Source organism: Pollicipes pollicipes, unplaced genomic scaffold, assembly GCF_011947565.3.
Source record: "Pollicipes pollicipes isolate AB1234 unplaced genomic scaffold, Ppol_2.1 Scaffold_6138;HRSCAF=7277_pilon_pilon_pilon, whole genome shotgun sequence".
Lineage (NCBI taxonomy): Eukaryota > Metazoa > Arthropoda > Thecostraca > Pollicipedomorpha > Pollicipedidae > Pollicipes > Pollicipes pollicipes.
The window spans coordinates 6,984,918-7,004,247 of NW_023596818.1; the positions used below are offsets into that span (position 1 = coordinate 6,984,918).

At 53.3% G+C, this 19,330-nt stretch overlaps 1 protein-coding gene across 1 annotated transcript in view; it reads right to left on the reverse strand.

Annotated features, from left to right (window-relative positions):
- LOC119105825 (GTP-binding protein RAD) overlaps window positions 1–18,950 on the reverse strand; it is a 30,310-nt gene extending 11,360 nt beyond the window's left edge. The window contains exons 1-2 of the mRNA XM_037229360.1: window positions 18,491–18,950; window positions 2,302–2,586 (exon numbers count right to left, since the gene is read on the reverse strand). Coding sequence (XP_037085255.1) covers window positions 2,302–2,586; window positions 18,491–18,737 — 532 coding nt within the window. The 5' untranslated portion in view covers window positions 18,738–18,950. The remainder of the gene's footprint in view (window positions 1–2,301; window positions 2,587–18,490) is intronic.
- Window positions 18,951–19,330: the final 380 nt, after the last annotated feature.

Here is a 19,330-nt window from a genome sequence, read left to right on the forward strand (position 1 = left end):
ACGTGGGCGCTGATCCTAGAAATGTACCCATCAAAAGGTCCAGACTACACGTTTAAGAAGTGTTACTCTAGCGGCGTGGCAGCTGCAGAAGCCGGACTGCGGTCCCTGATCAGCTGTGGCCAGTGGGACGCTGCCATTGGGTCCGGATACAGCCGATCCCACGAGGGCAGTCCGGTAGGCAGCTCCACTCCCGTGAATCTGTGGCTTCGCTGCCCTGGATCCACGGCTCTGCTCCCTTAGACCTGCGGCTCTGCTCCCCTGGATCTGCGGCCCCGCTCCCTTGGACCTGAGGCCCCGCTCCCCTGGATCCGCGGTTTCGCTCTCCCTGGACCTGCAGCTCCGCTATCCTGGATCTGCGGCTCCGCTCCCCTGGATCTGCGGCTCCGCTCCCCTGGATCTGCGGCTCCCCTCCCCTGGATCTGCGGCTCTGCTCCCCTGGATCTGCGGCTCCGCTCCCCTGGATCGTGCGGCTCCCCTCCCCTGGATCTGCGGCTCTGCTCCCTGGATCTGCGGCTCCGCTTCCCTGGATCTGCGGCTCCGCTTCCCTGGATCTCTGTTCCTCCGGCGACCTCACACGGGCTTGGACTGAGGCGGGTCGGTGAAATTGGAAAGCCCGGACAGTGGGTACACCGGAAGGCAAACTTGTGCTTGGCTCTGGGAGGGACCGGGTTGGACTTCGTAATCAAACCATCAAGTCAGAGTGGCGTCGATTACTTTTTATTTCCTTTTGAGTCGTAAACGAAACTGAGTTAAAAAAAAACCTCGGTAAATCGACTCAGATAAAAGTTTAAGAAGCATGAATCATATACATCCATAACCTGAAGGCTTGCACAAAAGTGTCACCGAATAAAGCATCACTTACGGCGTGTACGCAAAGGGAACCCGGTCACATAGAGCTATCCAATTATCAAATCAAATGTCCTGTGTAGGCTTTTACGAAGCCCATAGAGAGGGTCAGCTCCTCGGCTGTTGTAACTGGAATCGATTCAATCGGAATCGGTTGCGGGATTCAGTTGCCTCTCCGTGAGTCAGACTGAGAGTCGCACAGGGATAGGCTGCTTTGCTTAGAGTCGGAGTCAAAGCTGATCCAATGGGCTGTGAGTCGGACTCGGAGTCGATTACCGTGAAGCGGAGCCCAGCACGGGTCGGCAGGCAGCGACGGTGTTTATTCTGGAGCATGATGCAGAGACCAGGGCATTACTTAATTTAGAAGCTGCCGTCAACATGAAGCTACTGGCCATTTGAAAATAAGCTGGCTATTAAATCTGGTTTTTAGAAAAGATTACGATGAAACAGCGTGACCTCCAAACTTAAAGGCGGTCTAGCCGTATCCACGATGAAACAGAACGCAACCTTATTCGCTCTCGAGGTGGCTGAGTCTAACACTACGAAGCCATGGATGTGGGCGAAGAGCTGCAGTATTATCTCTACCGCTAACTCCTCACCTACAGCATGACTTGCACCTTCGCATCCGGCTCAGACCGTCGCAAATATCATCATCCCTCAGTGCCACGGCAGCGGGGCAGACGCGGCTGCCGACGAGGCGGCGCAGGCGTGCGTCTGCCTCGCCCCTGGCCCGCCGGCGTGCCAGCAGACCCGGCGCGTATGACTCAGTGCCATTGTCCGTGCCAAGCGGCGGGGCTGGCCGCCGCACCGCCGCCGCCCTGGGCCCGCGAACCAATAACGGCCGGGGTGTCGACGCGGGCCGGCGGCGGTGACAGGTGCGGCTATGTTGCCGGTCGGCCTGTCGGCGCCCGGACCGCACCCGGCCGCCCGCGCCGGTCCCGGACTCTCTCGGCGTTCGTCCGGTCCGGGGAGGCCGCGGCACCGAGACGTCCTGACCTCGTAGGTCGAGGTGGTCCGTAGAGGTGCGCCAACGTGCACAGTGAAGGGATGGTCTCGGCAATTCAGTCCGGTTCGCGCGCCGGTTTCGCTTTACGTAAGTGAATGAGATACGAGAAAGCTGGATGCATTTTTATGATGCAAGTACATGGGACTTTTGTGACTTTTCAACCACCAGGTCACCCAAGATAGCTGTCCCCTCGCTATATCCTAATAGAAGCCACTGTTGTACTTGAGAAACATCCCACAAGTCTTTCAAGCTAAAGTGGAACATCTATTGCGTGACGTTCTCATGAAGTCTAAAGGTCCGTTTCAATGAAAGTGTGGTATTGCGTACATTTGGCATTGTTTTGCGTTAGTTTCCTTGAAGTTTGCGTTCACTTCACCTCGTTGCCACTCACCAGGCACACATGATCACACTTCTTAGCCGCGTTACGTCAAGCTGTGGGCGACACTCACCCTGCGGTCGGTCGCGGTCGTAGGCGTTAGTGCACTCGGAGGTCATGAACTGGTCAACGAGGGCCGTCTTCCCGACGCCCGTGGCGCCCACCAGAGCCACCGAGAACGAGCTGACGGGCTGTGGCGGGCTCTCGAGCGCCGCTGCGGCCGGCGCGGCGGCGGACGTGGAGGCGGTGGCGGCGGTGGCGGCGGCGGCGGCGGCGGGTGCCGCGCCGCTCTGCACCGAGCCCCCGCTCTGCACGCTGGAGCGACGCACCCGGAAGGAGTCGCCTCTGTTGACGATCCCTGCCGGCGGCGAGAGTGGCTGTCGGTACTGCGAGCATGGGTGTGACCGTCCAGAAGCGACGGCCGGGAGGTGGGGCCGTTCAGCCGGAGGGGGCAATACGGAGCGGAGACACACACTGAGAATGACACAGTGATAATGAAGGCGGGCGGCACACCAAAGCCAGCTGCGGAAACAGCGACAGGCAGTCGGTGGCATCACTGAACAGCGCAAGACGGCTAGTCGGGTCTGTGGAAGGCTCAGACGTTTGAAGAGCAGTGCCGGGCTATATTCGTAACAAACGCTAGGACGGGTGACGTCTTGACGTTAACGACCTAAATAATAGAGCAGAGTGAGACGAGCTGAATATTGGGACGGAGAGCCGGCACGGAACGCCACAACTTCACGCTAATTGGGAGAGAACCGTTTGTTTCGACCGAAGCCCACCTCTGCCAATTCCAAACACCAATCACGACGGTTGGTTCCCTCAGCTGGCTGATGTCGCGAATGGCCCCAAACCTTTGCAAAAGCCACGCTGGACCCCCCGGTCAATCGAAGACTCCCGCGTGATGTCACAGTCATTCGCTGCCGCCGCCTGCACTAGATCTATCTAACGACCGTTCGAAGCTTGATCCACTGCGGTGGCCGGCCGACTCGCCGGCCCTCCTGCCCCGCTGAGCCCCGCTCGAAGCTTGATCCACTGCGGTGGCCGGCCGACTCGCTGGCCCTCCTGCCCCGCTGAGCCCCGCTCGGGGCTTGATCCACCGCGCTGGCCGGCTGACCCGCCGGCCCTGCTGCGCCGCTGAGCCCCGCTCGGGGCTTGATCCACCGCGCTGGCCGGCTGGCTCGCCGGCCCTCCTGCCCCGCTGAGCCCCGTTCGGGGCTTGATCCATCGCGCTGACCGGCTGGCTCGCCGGCCCTCCTGCGTCGCTGAGGCTCGCTCTGGGCTTGATCCATCGCGCTGGCCAGCTGACCCGCCGGCCCTCCTGCGCCGCTGAGCTCGCGGACGCTATCATCTGACCTTTCGAGCGCCGCCTGCTATCGACGGACACCCTGCGCCGGCCAGGGATACCACTCGAGGCTCACCTACGCCACCGACGCCAATATTGCGTGCCGTTGTTCGGCTGTCGGCGGCTGTCTGACCCACGGAGCCCGCCATCTCCACCAATCACCTCCCCCTCCCCCTCCCCCTTCCCATCCCCCGTACAGGGGCCGGCCGACGGGGCCGAGATCTAAAGTCGAGTATTGATCAGTCACGGCATACGGCGAGCCAGAGGACTTCGGAAGGTGCCGCCGTCGTACGCGGCGACGAATTTACAGCCGCTGTGCGACGGACAACGGGGCGTCGACAGTATGAAGACACGCGCGATGTCGGCAGTGATGGAGTACTGCACGAGGCCGCCCAGACTGTACTGGCTGATGGCTTAACACGAGTGCTCCATCGCCAGGGTATTGCCGCTGCTGGCAACACCACGTACGTCCGCAGTGTCTGGTAATGGCGAGTCTTTCACAAACTGAGTTCATTCCCGTGCCGTGCCGTGGGGCTTCAGCCGGTGAATGGAGATGCCACATGGTGTTGAAATCGTGCTTTCAGTAATGCTTCTTCTTGCCAGGCCCCACTTCTTTCGGGGTACCGAAAGACAACGCCATGCTAGTCAATCGTGACACGGAGAACATGTCGGGAGCCGCGCGTCGACTCATTCTATAAGCAATAACGTATATGGCCTCGGTCCAATCGCAGGTAAGTGATGACCGAAAATCCCAGGGGCTGAGCAAGTGCACTCGCTCCCTTCCGAACCGCTGTGTTGTCATGCGCATCCCAGCAATCTATCTCAAATGGGCGTGCCTGGCCAAACAAATAACAAACCCCGGGGCCAAACGGACCAAACACCCCCGCAACAGCCTTGGTGGGACACGTTCTCACCAACTTCTGAAAGTGCTCCGTTGTCAACCGGAGACGATGACCCTGCTGCCACGGTGTGCCCATGGAAAACGGTCTCCATAGGCAGCTGGCCATTGTTTACTATCCGTGCTTGTGAGGAGGGGTGTTTGAATTTAAGTGTTCCGCTTTTGCACCAGCTCACCCATCATCTCATTTCATATGGCATCAAGTTCACGAACAGAAACACCAGCAACGGCGCCTATTTTGCGTCATGATAACAGGCGGGGATATGTACACGTATGTCCGACGGGATGAGCCACAGCAGATTCGATATATCTGAAACATTATTATTGATTCGAAACAATGCTGGCTATTCCGCAAATAGCATCAACACGTATGTTAAATGCGCGTAATGTGTACCAATTTGGAAGCAAATCCAGCGCTATCACGATGCGCATCACAGCGCAGACTTACAACGTGTCGCAGAGGTATACTGAGATGTAGACAAGCAGGGCTATAGGAACTTTATGCATATATATATATATATATATATATATATGCATGCATGCGTGCGTGCCTGTGTGCGTGCGTGTGTACGTGCGTGTGTGCGTACGTACGTGCGTGCGTCGTATAAACTTTGCGCTGCAATTTGAGTATACAAGGTGAAATAGAGGGTAAATGTGCATCGTAAATCCGTTCAGAAGTTGTCGGTGAGGTACTTGTAAGCAGAGGCGTAGCCAAAATTTTCTAAGGGGGACGGAGGGGGGGGGGGGTATGAGAATACGTGACGCCGATACTCAGGCATGTCTCGGGAATCATCTGCGGTGGAAACCAAATATGAAAAATGCGGACCTACGAGGTGACCAGGCCGCGTCCCTGCACGTTAGGGCCTCATACCTTGTCACATGGTTGCGCCTTTGAGACGGAAGGACATTGCGGTTGCGTGTTAAGATTGTGCGTCAGGCATAAGTCGTAACTAAGCTTGAATTCAGGTCAGCGCCTTGGCTCTCACTCGGGTCAATGTTTCGCCTCAGGTCTCAGGTTCAATTCAAAAGTCGCAGTTCGGATTCAGGTCAAGGTCTTGGCTCGAGCTCAGATCAAGATTCTGGCGCAGGCTTGATTCAAATTCGCGGATCGGATTCAGGTCAAGGCCTCAACTTGGACCCAGGTCAAGGTCACGAACTGGACCAAATCTCACGTCCTCCTGACAGTTACCTCCCGCGTCACAGGAGTTCTCCCAGACGGCACGTTATCGGCTGTTGGTTTTCCTTGGCGCCGGCCGCGCCGACAAACACATGCTGTAAGGTCAGTTGGCAGCTGTATGCCTGACGTCGGCCGCTACAGTGGCGTCACCTGCGCTGGTGCGGCCGGCGGCGGCGTCCCGCCGGGGCCGGCGTCTGGGATCCCGCCGAGGCCGGCCGGTGGCTGGGGTCTGCGCCGGGGCCGGCGGCTGGGGGTCCCGCCGGGGCCAGCGGCTGGGGCCCGCGCCGGGGCCGGCCGGTGGCTGGGGTCCGCGCCAGGGCCGGCGAATGGAGCTCCGCTGGGGCAGGCCGGCCGAGGTCTCGATCCGTTTCATGGTGTCACGGCGCCTGGCTTTGTAGTTACCACCCGGGTCTCGGATGACGCGGCCGCTCAGGATGGTTAAGCGGTGCATGTGTAGCACAGTGATGTAACGAGGATCGCACGTCATAGACGTGCGAGTAATGACGCGTACCTTGGTGACCAACCGTTCTCATGATAAATTGACTGCCCTAAGTTTGTGCTGCTACAGCTATATGAAATAAGATATTAAAGCCGCACAGCTCGAAAAAGCCATTCTATTAGTTGAGCCCGCAGAAAAGACAACTTGCACCCACAGACTACCTTCGACGCGCCTGGTGATGAACACACCTCTAACACCGACTGTTGTCGGTTTTAGTCAGGGGTTTCTGTTAGTGCATTGCCTTCCAAAGATTCTTGCCACTAATGAGCACACACTATCATGATTGGTAGCTTTGTGGCGCTGTTTTCGGGTTGGCGGCACACTTCTCTTTATCATTGATGCATCAATCACAGGAAGTGTTTCGGGTTTTCCCAAATAAACTACGCCGTAGCTCAGGGCATTACAACGTGGCTGTGGAAGTCCAAGAGAACTAAATATTGTGCTCAGCGTTGCTTTATTTGCTCACAGCAATGACAACAACTTGGGGAGTTATTGGCGACAGGCTCCCTCTGTTGAATTGGCTTTTCGTCTCTCTCATTTGCCCTTTAAATGCAAACGAACTTTGTTAACAGAAGGACGCCTTTTGCAACGCGGAATGGCGAGCCAGGCTACAATAGACGCGATTTTTAGCGCTATGTAGAGGATACCAAACCGTAAGCGAATGGAGCCTGTCGAATTTGAGAATCCATACGGACAAGGATTTCCAGTTTATCGCAGTATCCGCATTGCGTAAATCTGGTAGACGGATGTGCACTGATGTGTGGTCTTCCGCAAATTTTACGAATGACGTTGATCAAGCGTCGGGCTGCTTCGGATCGGCCAGTGCCCGACAATATTGATCAGTGAGGTGAATGAATCTGAATAAGTTTACGTTGTTGGTAGCTACCGAGAAAGCGTTGGAATAAATAGTATTGTTTGAAGCAGATAGGTGTATATGTATATATATATATATATATATATATATATATATATATATATATATATATATATATAGCACAGCACGCCTCGTCAGTTGCGCTATGCGCCAGGGAAGTTTTTATGTCCCGATCTGCTTCGGCTTAGGCCATAACGAGTTTTATTTGATTCCGTTTTCCAAAAAAGGGGACACTGGCCGTCTCCCGGTGTTTGGCTGACGCCAGGATTTTTGCATCGGGCAGTGCTGAGGCAGATCGCCTTGTGATTCGCGGGCGTGAGTTTGCTTACATCGCATATCAGATGTCATGCACCTACCGGGCACTGAAATCTGCCAGTTCTCCTGACAAACATCCGAGGACGGTTTGCACTTAGTTTTGTGTGCCGATCCCCACACGTCGACCCACAGTGCTGCCAGCGCAGTTGTCCTATTCCTCTTCAGTCAGTAAAAATTGCCTCCTGCTGCTGTGCCGCTTTGTCACCAAGGTTTGGGCTTGTTTCCGCCTGCACTTTTTCAGTCTGTTCCGCAATTTGAAATTTGTCCTAAACTAGCGTGCTTGCTAACTGGATGAGGTAGAATGGTAGTTCTGATGCAATGCTGCAGAATTACTCCTTCTGATAAGGCAAACTGCGCGGGATGCATTGAAAATATTACCGAAAACTTTTACAAAACTGTCCTACTTGTTCGTTACAGATTTAGAGAGGTACAGCCAATGGTTGCAGCGATGCAAGGGCCTGACGGGTTGTGCCTACCCAGTCAAGCTATACAGGCTCCGCTGATACCGGCCCGGCCTGCGGTCCTGCTCGTCTTCATGTGAGGCGGGGCCACGTGTGATGCTGCCCACGTGTGTGGGCAGCATCCTCGGCGTGAAGAAACCACCGAGAACCGGCGAAGCTGTTCAGTTGAGAGGTCATACAGTAGCTGAATATAGCGAGGAACTGTGACAGGTTATCCACATTCCCTTCAATATACGACTGTGGATTGACGCCAATTACCATTTAACGAGAAACGTGAAATATAGCATGACTCATGCTGGCCTTGGCATGGACCTGCAGATAAGTCGCCCATGGGTCAAATCCGACAGTCTTTGCGCAAGGCTAGCGCTGCTCCCATATATCATAAAGCTCCTCAAGGTCCCTCAGAGATGCGTCGTTTTGCCGCTCGTTTCCAGCGGGAGAGCGACTCTGTCATTCGAATCGACTCGAACTCAGACAGACGTAAGGTCGGGATCAAATAGTTCCCTTACGTCTCGTTTGTGGCCTGCTTCGAAATGAAGCCGTGGCTAAACTTAACGCATTAATGCTCCGGAAGTTCTCTTAAGCATCCTTGCGGGCAGGGGCGTCGCTGACCACACTTTCAGGGGAGGGGTGACCTCCCCCAATATTCCTCCGAGCCCCTTAAAACACGTGGAAAAAGGGAATACTGGGCCAAAGAAATGTAGAAAACTTGTTTGAACTGCTCGCACGCTAGGTAGCTAAACGAACCACCATTAATATCACGTTAGCTTTGTACCGGATAGAACATTGTAGGTACCTAATGCGCTTGTTATGCTGGCTGTCTGATGTTAGGCCAGTCTGGGAATGTTGGCAAGCCTTCTACCAGATAGAGCACGTGGATCGGGACAAAAAAGACTTCAATGTGCGCCAGCTTTCTAGATCACTGCGTGACCGAGCTAACACATACCCACCGTTTGCTTCAGCAGTGACAAGCGTATCTGTCCTACAACCGTGACATTGCTGACACTCGGCAATCAATCCAATGACAAATATGAGCACCGCCAGTCGTGGTCATCAGATTCCACACCCGCCAAATCGCGACCATAACAGATGCCCCGGGCGGGCCCCCTGACGGTCCGACATGCGCAACAGCTGAACGTGCTGCAGGTGGTCGATTGATCGGTCGATTTTGTGGTCGGTGATGCGTCTCATCTCAAGTCTGAAGGCGACCGCGAGCTCTCGAAGGTTCGCCGGCTTGTCCACGTGGACGTGGTTCCTGAGGATACCTCGCAGCATGAAGTCTAGGGGCGACAGGTCGGGTGGGTGAGAAGCCACAGTACGGCAGTCTTAAGCTGAAATGCATTCCAGCGAAACGCACGCCAACCAACCTAGTGAAGCCCGTGCTGTGTGCGGTGTCACCCTGCCCTGGTGGAGTCACTCCTCGTGCCGGCTGACTCCGTGAGGGCGTCCCAGGGCCGCCCAGAAAGGCATCAGGGCGGCAGAGGTGAAGCGCTAAGGGGTGGTGTTGACAGGGTCATTATTTTAATCTTCAAAAAACATCTTCTGAAGGGCCACAATTTAACAAATGCGAGATCACCGATGGCTGTCATTGAATGGTCATTCGGATGCCAACACAGTCGTGATTGTGCGAGAAACGCGCTGGTGACTTCCGAGTTAGACGTGGGTTAACTTTTATCTGGGATGATTTTAAGATACATAGGGGAGGATGCGGTGCATACGCCCGTGAGAAAAATACGCCCCTCCTCGCGCTACAGGTTAAACGACAAGAACCAGGTAGTGATTATGGAACAATAGGTACCCAGCTCTAAGAAACCATTTTCATCCGGCTGGATCATGTCACTTGTAGGGTCGTGAGGTCTGTCAGGCGCGCTTAGTTGCAAGCCACAGGTTTCCTAGAATAGATGTGTATATTCCCTGTTCAGAAATTATATTCCAGGTATTCCTATGAAAGAGCCATAGAGTTTTGCACTTTGAAGAATCAATTATGCTTTGATTAAGTGCGTCATAACCGGCATTCGCACGCACCGCGACGTCGGAAGCCATTTCGCCTGGATCGATCGCTGGTCTTCAAATGCGCGCTGGGAAAAAAGAACTGAGCGTAATTACAACCAGACGCGTGGACTTGGACAATCAGTTCGCCACTGAAATGCGTGCATGTGTGTCAGGTGCTTGTGCATGTTGTGCGCATGTTTGTTTTTTTCTATTAATATCACGGGTTTTGGCAAGAGTCGCGAATGCTGATCGAAAATAGGGCTGTCTGTCTGGAACAGAAAGTAATGTTACCAACCAACGAGGTTGTGCTCGAGCGAGTGATATACTTGTCCCTCGAGAGTATGTGTAATTTTGAGAGGGCAAATGAGAAAAGAAGACAAAAAGGCTAAGAGTGAAAGTCGTGTTGGGATGCTGGGCGATGTTGACGATGTGCAGGTTTCTTTTCGTTCCAAGTAATTTCCTGCCACTCCATTCCCTTTTGACCCTGACTGTGCAGTACATTTCAAAACTGCACTCCCGCGTTTTCCGCGTTTCGTTTCTCTCAAAAACTCCAAATCCCGTCTCAATGGGACCCAGACAAACTACTGGCTGCTGTAAATACGGTGGGAAATGGAGTATCTGCGCGGTCCAAAGCCATAAAGCATGGGTGAGAAAATGTAGATTGTGTTTTCATTTCTGGCAAACAGAAACACTAGAAAAGAAGAAACGTGCAGTCATGTAGTTTATTCGAAATTATTTTGTACAAAAATTCTTGCCTGTCGTGAAATACTGTCGAAATGGCAAAAATGTATGCAGCAGGGTCTTTAGATACTGTCGAAATATATCATATCTCATCACTAGCACGCTTTGAAAAATGTACTCAAAACAAAGGTTTTCATGCAGTATAGTGATTACTGAGAGCAATAGTTATCAGCTCCAGGCAGAAGAATTCACTTGCGTAGGTTGTTCAGTGTATTAGCGAGGAACACTATTCACATAGATAAGGCAGCATTATTAGCCTTATTCCTCGGAAAACCAGCAGAAAATAGATAAAGTTAGGTTGATATTTCGGCAGCATGCCTTTCTCCAAACAATACAATAGCAGAAGTGAATTCCTGAAAATTTACTTCTGCTTTTGTTTTGAGAAATGCACGTTGCCGAAATATCAACCTAACTTTATTTCCATTCTGCTGGTTTTCCAAAGAATAAGACAATACTACCGGCTTATCAGAAGAATTAACAATAATGCTCTAATGAGATGCGGCAGTTAAGATATTGCTAGCATAACGTTCTTCCATTCGAAAGAATACAAGTAATGCTGCCGAAGATGAACAGATTCTGTGCTCTACGAGGCCCTCCCCTTATCTTAGCTTGTCGTAGGAAAGAATTTCTTTTAGGCAGGAATGGGCACATCCTAAGACATCACGAACCGCTCCGTTTTCTCATGAAGCCTGGAAGGCCGGTTTTGGCTGATACAAACTGCAGACCATTGTCAGTTGGCCAGTTTACTTCCTTTGTCAAGCACCCCATCCCCAAATTTGGTATCTGAGCTAAGTTTGCACTATGTGTGGCCCAATATCGGGTTTGACCGATTTTGCATCTCGTAAACTGTTCAGTGCATTAGCGAGGAACGTTATTCACATAGATAAGGTTATTACCACCGTCTTATCGATTTTGCATCTCATTAGATTGCATCGCAACTGATTTGCGACCACTTTTGCGAACCGCTTAAGGTATATTTGCCCACTCTATGCTGATTGCGTGCCGCCACATGCTTCCAAAACCAGTTTTCAGCTTCCAAATCCCGAGTTTACTTGATGTAACAAATGGTTTCCCGATGTCACAGTAAAACCACTGCCTCTTGGCACACTAAATGCTGATGATTTTCAACACAAGAGCTCAAGGTCTTCCTTGCTGATTCTAGCTTCTGTCACATGTCAGAACTTGTTGGCGCTATTTTTAAGCCCGGCCACTCGTGACTCGTTCCGTTACCAGCCTTTACCTACTCTGTCCTTGCAGATATTCGCATGTCTGTTGAAAAAATCGTGCACATTCAGTGCCATCTTTGTGTAGGTTCATCATGACAGCGTGCACGAGGCATTTCCATAGCCTCTTGCCTGTGCGTCTCAGACCAGGAACGTGGAAACCGCGGGAGGGGGGGGGGGGGGGCAGCAGTGGCAGCTCACGTCCCCAACTTGAAAGCCGAGGGCGGCCCCGCCCCCACTCCCTCCCTCAACTTGGCTGCCCTAATGAGGCCCATTCTGGTATGTTAATGGCCGATTCTGAACTATAAAAGGATTAGGTACGCGTATAAAAGTTCATTCTGACCTGTCGAGCTCTCATTCTGGTCTATTTGGCATCAGTCCTGACAAAAATGAGGACACTCTGGCCCCTTAGAGGGCCCATTCGCACCTTTAAGAAATAGAAGGCCTGTTTCTGACCATGGAGAGCTCATCCCGGGGTGAACAGACTCATCCCTATCCAGAGACGGTCCATTGTTGACTGGATGGTCCGTTCTGTCCTGTGAAGGACCCATTCTGACCCGTGAAGGGCTCATTATGACCTGAAGAGGGCCCGTCATGAGCTGTAGAGGGTCCATTATTGGCTGAGGAAGGCCTATGCTGGCCTGCGCATGGCTCATTCTGGCCTCTGGGGAGGAGCCCATTCAGCCTCGTGAAGGGCCCATTATCGACTGTAGTTCCTCTCATTCTGACCGGTAAGGGTCCCATTCTGACTTGTAGAGGGCATCTTACCGACTATGGAGGGCCCATCCTGACCTGTAGAGGGGGTCATTGAAGCTAAACTAGAGACCATTTTGGCTTTAAAGGACCCATTCTGACCCGTGGAGGTTCCATTCTAGCCTGCAGTGAGCCCACTCTAAACTGCACTGGGCCCGTTATTGACTGCGGAGATTTTGCTCTTCGGAGGGCTCATTCTGACCAGATGGCATGGGTGTAGGAATGGGGGAGAGCGCAGGGGCGGCGATATCAATTGCCCCCTCCTGTTTTAAAATTTAATTTGCGTACAGCTTGCTTTTGTACCACCCAAGCACGTACACCGCTTCACCAAGTTCCGCAGCCATCTTCTTCAAACAGCACTGGACATAATCGCCTCACGTGGTGAATAGCAGCATGCTATCCCATAATGTACGGCGAACGGATATTTTTGGGGGCAACCCCGAGGTTCCTCTAGCACCAGAGGCTCCGTTTTACGTCTGGTTCTTCAACATGGCTGCTTGCGGTTCCCTCAACATATGTTCAAGTTCATATATGAGTTCATATATTTATGTGAGTTCAGGTATGTACATGAGTTCGTGTATGTATATGAGTTCATGTATGTTCATATATGTTCATATATGAGTTCAAGATGACATGATGTATCTCTCTAAGGGCCACCGGATCAACCAGGGAACCCCGCTCCCGTGCGGTCAGAGTGGCAGCCGGAATATTTTCCGCGTAGGGACGGAATGGCCCTTAAGCCCTGGACCTGTAATGATGGTGTGCCCCCAATGATCTACCCACGCGCCCCTTGCCCGGAAAACGAAACAGGTCTTAGAAGTGTTGAATTAAGTGGATCGAAATGAGATCGAAAATCAAAAATACCAACCCATGTCCGCCGAAGAACGTTCATTCTTTTACAGAAATGATAAGTGAAACAAATCACATAAGAGGGTTTTAGATCTTGTATGCTCGCAATCTAGGGAGTAAAAACAGCCATGGCCGGGGTTGCAGCTTTCATAAAACCGAATGGCGTTGGCCGCTGCGGGTTACGGCAGGCGGCGGGCGGCGGACACGCGAGAATGATCGTCATGAACGAATGCTTCCGGAAGTCCCTCAAAACGAATCCAAAGCATTCAAAGATAAGACGGGGTGCATTGTTTAAAGCAATTGAGGATGTCCTTTAGTCAAATTAGCAGTTACAGCTACACGAAAAATGGATATTCTGCTTTAAATCTTTCAGTTCCACTCCAGATTCCCACACCACTTTACGGTGCTGTAAAGGCTAATCCGTCCGTACTATCAATCTAAAAATCGCACAGGCAAAATGTACGCCCGGACTTCTTTACACAAGCACAAATTGATATCCTAAAGCGTTCAAAGGCACTGCTTTCAGATCCGTCATCTTTTCGTCTGCTCGTTGACAGCCACTTAATGTCAGCCGACAGGCCCACGCCGCGCAGCCTACGGGTACTGCAACGCCGGACTTCGAGGTTTTAGCTAAGATTCGTGGGCGCGTGCGCTCAAAACCATGTTACATAATTTTTTATCAGTGATCGAATCTGGTTGAATGTTGCACATTTCAGGACGGACATGTGTTAACTATGTCACTGAGACTTTTGGACGGCATTTCGATCTACAGTCTGCCTTCAGCGGTTTTAAATATATCTGAAGAGCAAAAAAATCCGGCTAAGCTTCTGACTTCCATCGATTTAGAAAGAGTCCCCGGGCCATTGCAAAGTGAAGAGCGCCCGTGATTTCACGCAGACGTTCAGCGCTTGATTTCTGAGGTTGATTGAATCCAAAATGCAAGCAGAATTGATTTCGCGGCAGCTCCTGTTTTTTGTTCTACTCTGGTTGCAGGGAAAGATAATCAATGAAGCGAAGAAAGCCATGTTTCGTTGACAACTGAGCTGAATCCGGATTGTTCTTTTGAGAGGCCTTGACGCGTCAGGGGCTTTTGTGAACCCTGTGCTCGCCGTTGGCAAGGTTCATTAAGAAGTGAGCTATACCCGGCGTTTTTTTGGAAGGATCACCATCAGGGGGACCTTTGTCAACCCCGCGCCCCTCCCTCTTGGCAAGGCGCTGACTGCGCTCCCGCCTACATACAAGAGCAGATCAAGTTGGCTACGTTGAATTAGGGGTAAATAAATGCCCAGCGGCCCAAATCATGCCTATACACATTTAGTCATACCTGATCAGGCAGGCAGCTTCCCGAAGCATTTTTGTCTCTTGTGCTGTGGTGCAAGGGAAGATTATTCGAAACTATCTAGTATAGCGGATGTCCGATATATGCTTTACGCCTTAATAAGTAGCGATATTGATCCAAAAACATGCAGCAAAGCAGTCATACGACCAGTTCGCAGTTATGCGGGGACAGCCGGGCCAGGGCAGTGGCTGCCGACGGCAGATGGAAGCAGGTCTCGGATAACGAATATCCGAAAAGCCTTTGTTCTGTGACTTGTTTTTGGGGGAAGAAAATGGAGGGTCCTGTGGTTGTTGTCATATTGCTTTTGAAAATAAGTATGGCGAAGAATCTAATCTCTTGAAAGGCAGTCGGCCAAGCCTAGGCGCATACAAACTCTGGCGCACTATGAGCCATCGATTCACCCTCAAAATTCTGACCAGCTAGTGCCTCGGTCGTATTTTGGTACCTACCCTGTGGATGCAGATGCCTCACCAATTTCCCAAAATGACTCCCCGCTCCTCCTTCCCGGTTAGGAAGGTGGGGGAAACAGCTGTAGATGTCCATTTAGCATAGCAGACGTGTCATTTCACTATCTCGCAAATGTGTTGTGCCAATTAAGAACGGAAAATGTCCTCGATGCCTACCCCCTCCGGTCACCGCGCTTGCTTCCTAGTAAAAGCTCCTAAGTATTCACTGAGCCTGTTCCCCTACCTTTTTAAACGTTTCCACGCTTATTTTGTTCCGTGGGGCCATTCTGAGCTGTGGAGGGCCCATTAATGAAACCATTCTGAACTGTAGAGGGTCCATTAATGGGGCCATTCTGAACTGTAGAGGGCCCATTAATGACTGTAAAGAGCCCATTCCGGCTTTCAGGGGTCCACTATTCATTTTAGGGGCCCACTTAGCATCTTGGCATTGCCCCCTCCCAAACTTGAGCATGGTTCTCCCGCCCCTGTCTCAGACCCTGCCATTCTGCATAATAAGATGTGGTTGCGCCACTGGACACCTTTGATGACAAAAAACTAAGATATTGTTCTGTGAATTACACCCCATCCTAAGCATTTTACCAAAAAAATGTAGCTCCATATCAGCTGGAAAGATCAAGTCACTCCTCAGCAGCAAAATAAATTTGGAGTCAACCAACCAGCTCTTTTGTTTCGCTTTGGACGTCATAGCTGCAAATTAAAGTGGACAAAGTCCGGGAAAACTTAGGTTTAGGGGTATGTTAGGTCAATTTTATCGCCTTAGCCTCCAGCTGATTTCAAAAAGCGCTAGCCCTGCCTGCAAGTATGTTTCGCCGAGCAGCATTATCAAAACTGTGTCTCCAGGACGGGCACTAGCGTGCACTGAAACAGCTAATGTTCTCGCGCTACTATTGACACTGACGCTTCGAGTGAAAACGGCCACAAGAGTCCTGTGACTCAGCAGAAACCAATCATTCTGCTCAAGCATCCCTGTTTTAGCCAGATCTTCAACCGGTGTGTCGCTACGACAGGAACCTGACCTTGGACAGGCCCTGTACGGGTAACACGTGCCCCAGCAGTCAGCCCGACTCCGTGAGAAGGCGGCCGACCACCTGCGATCGCACTCAGCTGCTGGAGCAGCCAGGCTGACCCGGCCAGCAGCTGACGCAGGGGGGGGGGGGGGGGTCGTTCCAGGGTCGGATCAACCCGACTGGACACCGCGCAGCTGGTGTGAGGTCTGTCTGAAAATATATCAATCTGCGGTCCTTGTACACACGTTTGAAAAGCCAGGTGTGTTGCTTGCACCCATTGTCCAGAACACCGACAATTGTCCGCCACTGACTTGTTTTTGTTGTTCTGTTTTGTTTTTTTTGACTGTTAACGAACTCGATTGCAACAGATATCGACCATTTTCACTGGTGACACACGGGCACCAAGCTCAAGCACTGCTAATTACACGCTATATCCCACGCAGAACAGGACGCGATGTGACCAGATAGGCTTTGAGGTCGAAAGGACAATGGAGGACATACGAGCGACAATGGAGGACATACGAGCGACAATGGAGGACATACGAGCGAAAGCGCGGTAAGCAAACTCACTTCAGTCCAACTTTCGCATGCCACACGAGGAGACAAGTGTCATTTAAAACATTCGACCAGTAGACTGAAAGCACAACAGATATGACTGTCAAACCCTTGGAGACATGTCCGATCGCTTTCGCCCGCGCCAGCCATATGTGCAGCACACCTCAAGCGCCAATTGGCCCTCAATGAAGTGACACCATCCGCCGCCGACCGTCCCATGCTCCACCTGGCCGCCGCACAATACAGCCGGTCGGACAAGTGCGCACTAGACTGGCGTGACGGCAGATTACTGGTCACCGCTGCGGTTGTAACACGTCCCCACCGCGGCGCGGGATCGATTTTCGCCAAGTGTCGGCGCCACGTGCGATGTGCTGGGAGGGGCGAGTCGACGGTGACGGTGCTATCGGGGCGGTCGCATGACACACGGGGTTCCGTCCGCCGCAGCCGGGGCCGTTACGGAACCGAGAAAGACGAGAGACGAGACGAAGGACGAGATTGAGAAATGCTCCGGTTGATCGCATTCCGTAGGAGTTTTGGGGATATGCAGGGAAAAACGCAAGAATGCCTACACCTCGTATGAGTAACGGGATAAACAGGGCAACGTGTCATAAGAAATGCCTTGTTTGCGCTGTTATTTACCGAATCGTTATTGATCACCGATGTTTTCGTACTGAGGGGCACAGAAATCACACTATACCAAGAGCTATGGCTGCGTGGCAACGTTGTGATGAAGGATGCTCATCCAAGATGTCTGTAACGTTTTAAGCCTGTGGTGTATTTGTTTGCTATTCCTACGTTAAAACGGATATTAGTGCTCCTTTCTTACGCGAACCCGAACTCTCTTTTTGTTTTGCCTTGTTTTTGCCGGATGTTTTTTAGAATGTCAGCCAAGCCAACGTCATTCAAACCTACGATTTATTTGCCGTTCCAGAGGGGTTGGTCGGATTCCCCCAAGGTGACGAAAACAGCACGTTTTTCATTTCCCCAGCCTCGGTTTTCGGAGTAAAAAATTCCAAGCGCGATGCATGAAGCTTAGCCATCAAGATTCCACACTGAGTTGGCTCTTTGCCAAAGCAGACTGCCGTCAAGTCGGGCTGTTTAATGATGGAAACCGTCCAGTCACTACGGCCAGACGCCGAATCCACTCACAGCTCTCCAACGCTCACAATACAAATATGAACGATTGATATCCAAACAGTCTCAGTATTTCTTGCAAGACGTTGAGAGGACCAACACATAGCAAAGTGAAGGATTACGTTAAATGGTTTAGCATTTCTTAAATCCATATTCAGAAAAACGTTTCATTAACGTGTAGGCTATATATCACCGGGTCGCGACACTATACGGGGTTGAAGCCGGATCAGAGCGACGGAGCCGATCTCAAATCGATTTCAAGCCATACTCCACGCCCGAACGAGACCAGTGAGCGCCGTCCAATATGCGCTCCGACGGCAGGGATCGACCAGCGACGCCGACACTAATAACGGCCCTTCAGCGAAACCGGGAAAGCCACCCAGGGATGACCGCTTCTTGTACCGGGACGAGACCCGGCCTCGGCGTCGCCGAGCGGCGCGGGCGACCACCCACCTTTGGCGGTGAGGCTGAACGCGGGCGACCACCCACCTTTGGCGGTGAGGCTGAACACGGGCGACCACCCACCTTTGGCGGTGAGGCTGAACGCAGGCGACCACCCACCTTTGGCGGTGAGGCTGAACGCGGGCGACCACCCACCTTTGGCGGTTAGGCTGAACGCGGGCGACCACCCACCTTTGGCGGTGAGGCTGAAGTTCCTGAGGCGGTAAGCATCCGGATCGTCCGGGTCGGGCTCCTGCTGCGGCCGCTTCTTGTAGCGGGACGAGGGCGAGGCGCGCCCGACGCCGCCGCCCGGAGCGCGACCGCGAGTGGGCCGGCGCGCCAGCGACGGCGAGTCCTCCGGGGTGCTGACGCTGGGCAGCGGCGGCCGGCGCGCGCGACGTGGCGCCCCCGGCGAGCCCTCGGGCGTGTACGTCTGCATCACCGGGCCCTCGGCCGTCTGGTAGAACACCTTGCCGCAGCTGGGCGCCTTGTGCAGGAACGGGTGATAGGAGGGCTCGCCGCCCTGCGTCAGGCAGTCGGTGCTAGCCGCGTCGGCGAGGTCGAGCGCGTCGCCCTTCTTGTCGCGGCGCCGCACGCGCGGCCGCGCGCCCTGCACGCGGCAGCTCTGCGAGCGGCGTGCGGCGGCGGCCAGCTCCCGGGCGGGCGCCGCCGTCCAGCCGGCCGACCCATCCGCCGACGGCTCCGCAGGCTCGGGCGCGCCGGCACAGAACGAGGCCGAGCGGCCCTTCTGCGAGCCGTGCACCTGCAGCAGCTGGTCATCGCGCAGCGTCATGTCCGCCTGCCGCGGCGCGACACCCGGCACTCACCCGCGCCGTCGTCGACGACCGGCCACTGTTGCGTCGGCCGAGAGCCGCCGGACGGAATTAGGCGGACGACTTGGCAGCGGCGCGCCGGCGGACGCGGCGCGACAGAGCCGGCGGCGGCGGCGCGCCGTCCGACGCACCGGCGCCCGGCGCGGGCCGGCCGGCCGCGGCCGGGTCAGGTCAGGTCAGCGCCGCGGTGGCGGTCACG